This window comes from Oculina patagonica, unplaced genomic scaffold (genome assembly GCF_052425735.1).
Source record: "Oculina patagonica isolate OP01 unplaced genomic scaffold, crgOcupat unplaced828, whole genome shotgun sequence".
Lineage (NCBI taxonomy): Eukaryota > Metazoa > Cnidaria > Anthozoa > Scleractinia > Oculinidae > Oculina > Oculina patagonica.
This window is the reverse complement of record NW_027558722.1, coordinates 887-4555: the sequence shown is the minus strand read 5'-3', so window position 1 is coordinate 4555 and position 3669 is coordinate 887. Positions and strand designations below refer to the sequence as shown.

The following is a 3669-nucleotide window of genomic DNA, read 5'->3' as shown; positions in this document are numbered from 1 at the left end:
TCCCTTGCTAGCGCATGGCCGCGCACACGAGTAGTTTGGTCTTCTTTTTGTGTATTTTGGTTTCAACGCGTTGCGTTAAGCTAGTGTTATGCTCCTAATATACAAGTGCACCCTTAATATATAAAATTAAAATATATTATGGTGGTTTCCGATTTCGCTCTGAAGAAAATTTCTGGGTTACTTAATAGTACTTTAAATTACCTTAGAGTTAATGGTCTACTTTCCAGCCTTTGAAAAGAACTCGTCCTGAATAGACCTTTTTCGCTTGGGCGTTTTGTGGCCCCGTTACAGACCATGTGATGGTACTCTTGAGAATTCCTGGTTTTAAATTTTCAAATAGTCGCGTGTATATGAATGAATAAATTTTACGTGGATAAAAGGAAAATTCTCTAGAGAACATCACGTGGCCTGTAATGAGAAAACAAACCGCCCAAGAGAAAAGTGACTACAGTCGAAGCTCTCGTAAGCGGACACCCTCGGGACGCGAAAAAAGTGTCCGTAACTGGAAATGGCCGCTTACGAGAATGGTTCTCGTAAGCGGCCACTAGAAGTGTAGGGGAAAGATGGCCGCTTACGGGAACTTGCCCAGCTAACAATAACCGGGCAGACGTGGATGACGACAAAACAAGCACTAAAATATGATACTTTAATTACTGTAAAATCACTGTGACGAATGGCGATGTGAAGTTTATTTACAAAAACAAGATACAAGGGTAGTTAATAGGATTTTCTTTGGGATGTCCGCTTACGGGAGCTTAAAAACAAAGAAAAAGTCTAAGTCGTAATCTCTGAAAGTGTCCGCGGCCGCTTACGGGAATGTCCGCTTACGAGAATGTAAAAATACAGAGTTTGTATGGGAGTTAAAACGGGGTTTCAGACAAGGCGGCCGTAAGTAGAGCTGTCCGCTTACGAGAGTGTCCGTTAAGAGAGCTTCGACTGTATTAGTTTTTGAAGTTCGTTGTTTGTGATCCGTCTCAATCTTCCCGATCTCGACTATCCTTCAGGTTCGTGTTCGGTTTATTTATAACTCTTGGGTATTTTTCTGCTTAAATGAGTTGTTGGACAAAAATTATTTTTGCGATCGCAAACAATTAATTTATTATTGATAAAACATTAATTTACACTTCTTTCAGACGAAAGCCATCAGCGACGCAAGCAAAAAACAGGCACAAGAAACAAACGTTTGCGATTCTTGCTCTTGCGATGCTCGTGGGGTGGGACAGGGGGGCGGGAGTCCGGGAGAAAAGGGGCGAGGGCGGGAGGAGAGAGGGCGGGAATCGGAGAAATTGAAAAACATTTCGCAACATTTTGTTGTATTTTGCAATCGAAACAGCACAAAGAGAAGGGAACCACTACGGAAAGGGACGGGTAGCGAGTGATGGGTATGGGAGGCGGGGAGTAAAAGGTACGGGAGGCGGAGGGGTTTAAATCCCCTTGCCACTCCCCCCCCCCCAACTTGCACAATAATTACAATTATGGACAGAATTTGACCCACCCCCCCCCCCCCCCCCCCCCCCCCCCAAGCTCTCGTTTTCAATGTAAAATAAGAACTCTTGTGTTTGGGCATGAGCTTGTGTCGCTCGTGGAAACCAGGCAAACGAATGTGCCAATGTTTACATGCTATCAAGGAAGGCGGGGGGACAATAAATTCAGGACAAATGGAAGTCATATTAAACAGTTCCGGAAGCATATCAGTAACATTCTATCAATCACAACAAATAACTATTTATTTTACTGATTTGAAAATGTCCTTCTAAACTTTAAACCTCCCCCCCCCCCCCCCCTTCACTACCGAAAAATAGTCCCTTGGTGGTTTTATTGTGACGCACAAGACGGCGATGTTGCCATCTCGAATTTTCTTAACTCTAATTTTCTTTCATCTAAAAAACGCCTCGGACAATTTTTATTCCGAGGACTATCAATATTCTTTACCAAAGCATACAACTGTGTATGTGTGTTATTCTGTCCTATTGTGACATAATGTGAATTTCATGTATGTTTGTACTCAATATTAAATTCTGTCCGTAACATTTCCTCATTGTCATTTGTATCGCAAAAGCATTCATTCATTCATACATGTAGCAGCAAAAGTGCGTACTGTCTGATTCATTTTAACTGACGCTATACAGATTCATTCCAATTTGAATCGATTATAAATTAATCTTCCTGCATGTGTTCCTTATTCTACAACATCAACATAAATCTGGCAAAATTAAATATTCTAATTTTTAAACCTAGAGTGGGGTAATCTACATGTTAAACAGGAAAAAAACAGCTTCATTTTAAGCAATTTTGCATCATTTTGATCTTTAAATGATCAAGCATGCGCACTAGGTTCTGAGCACCAGACCGGAGAATATTCAGTACCAGACCAACCGGGCTGGAACATCTTGTTTTATGGTTTGCTGTCAGTTTCTAAATGATGGGTCTTGGCCATAAATTTATCTCCTTGTGTCCATTCATCCTTTTGGAATCAACTGAATAGATCATTCATTGCGTGACATTATTGCGTTACGTCCTCTTTGGATTAGCACCAGGAGAAAAATGGTGATCTGTGTTGAAAGCTCTGAGTAAATGCGTGACTCTGACTTCTTAACCGCTCTCCGTCCACGATCTTTCTTCGTTCTACAGTAACAACTGGCATCTGGACGAGCTGCAGTGGCGATTTCTTATCGCGCAGAGCTTGAGTTAAATTTAATATCTGGAAAGCAATCAAATAAAAACACAAAATTAACATTTACATGTAAGGCAGTAAGCAGGAATGAGTCAAACGAGAATGAGCCCTGCAGACTACTTTGTCAACAAAGTGTGACTCAGAGGGTGGGGAGGGTGAGGATGGTGGAGCTACCATGCTTTGTTAAAAAAAATCGACTCAAAGTTTTGCAATACATTGACACATTCCTACCTGTCCTCTTAAAACTGACATTTGGCGCTCAAACAATGATTTATCAAAGCCTTTATCCTCCTATCAAAAAAAATGTTCACACACCAAAAGTCAGAATAAAGTTCTTTGAATTAAAATGTGATACAAATCAGCAAATTTAAACAATAAAAAACCATTCTTTGTGTACCATTCCATCCCTGTGAATCATAAAATCTGACATAGAGAACAAAAGTCAGAGTAATTACAGTACTGATCAGTTCATACCCGAAAAAGAAGGTACAAATCTTCTGTGAGGTCCTGAACAAAATTCATATCTGCTAGCAAAGGTAATACGAGGTTTGATATCTCATCCATAAAGGGCTCCTTGGCTTGCGTTAACCACGCCCAGTAAAATGGATCTGCCACAGAAAACATGACTGTTTTAAATTTGGGTCTGTACAGGCCCGCAAATGATCCCGGCCCGCAAATGATCCTGGGACAGCAAATGATCCCCACATTGGACCGCAAATGATCCCAGGACCTGAAATGATCCCCAAATTGAACCGCAAATGATCCCCAGACCGGAAACGGTCGCCTGACCGTAAATGATGGATATGCCTGGACTAAAGAAATTGGACAGGGGATTTAAAATTTATTTAATCCAGTTTTTTCTTAATTATACAACAATAACAAAAACAATTAACGCAAGAGAATGTACCGTATTTGAACGATTTAAATTCAAAAACCACAACTTTAAAAAATATCAATACAGCTTCTAAATATGTACCGATTAATAGCCTAAAACG

At 40.5% G+C, this 3669-nt stretch overlaps 1 protein-coding gene across 1 annotated transcript; it reads right to left on the bottom strand.

Moving 5' to 3' along the window:
- Positions 1–2044: 2044 nt before the first annotated feature.
- On the bottom strand, positions 2045–3276 carry LOC144641305 (phosphatidylinositol 4-kinase type 2-beta-like). The gene is made up of 3 exons (XM_078500331.1): positions 3149–3276; positions 2906–2965; positions 2045–2701 (listed from the first exon to the last, which is right to left on the bottom strand). Exons 1-3 carry the CDS (start codon positions 3236–3238, stop codon positions 2528–2530), a joined length of 324 nt encoding a protein of 107 aa, XP_078356457.1. The 5' UTR covers positions 3239–3276; the 3' UTR covers positions 2045–2527.
- Between the last annotated feature and the right edge of the window lie 393 nt (positions 3277–3669).

Bases quoted from the DNA above. Each gene is read 5' to 3' on its own strand.
- LOC144641305 (XM_078500331.1), bottom strand. From the start codon at position 3,238: ATGGATGAGATATCAAACCTCGTATTACCTTTGCTAGCAGATATGAAT. The intron at 2,966-3,148 runs GTATGAACTGAT...TTTTTTTGATAG, and splicing joins ATTTGTACCTTCTTTTTCGG to GAGGATAAAGGCTTTGATAA. The intron at 2,702-2,905 runs GTAGGAATGTGT...ATTGCTTTCCAG, and splicing joins TGTCAGTTTTAAGAGGACAG to ATATTAAATTTAACTCAAGC.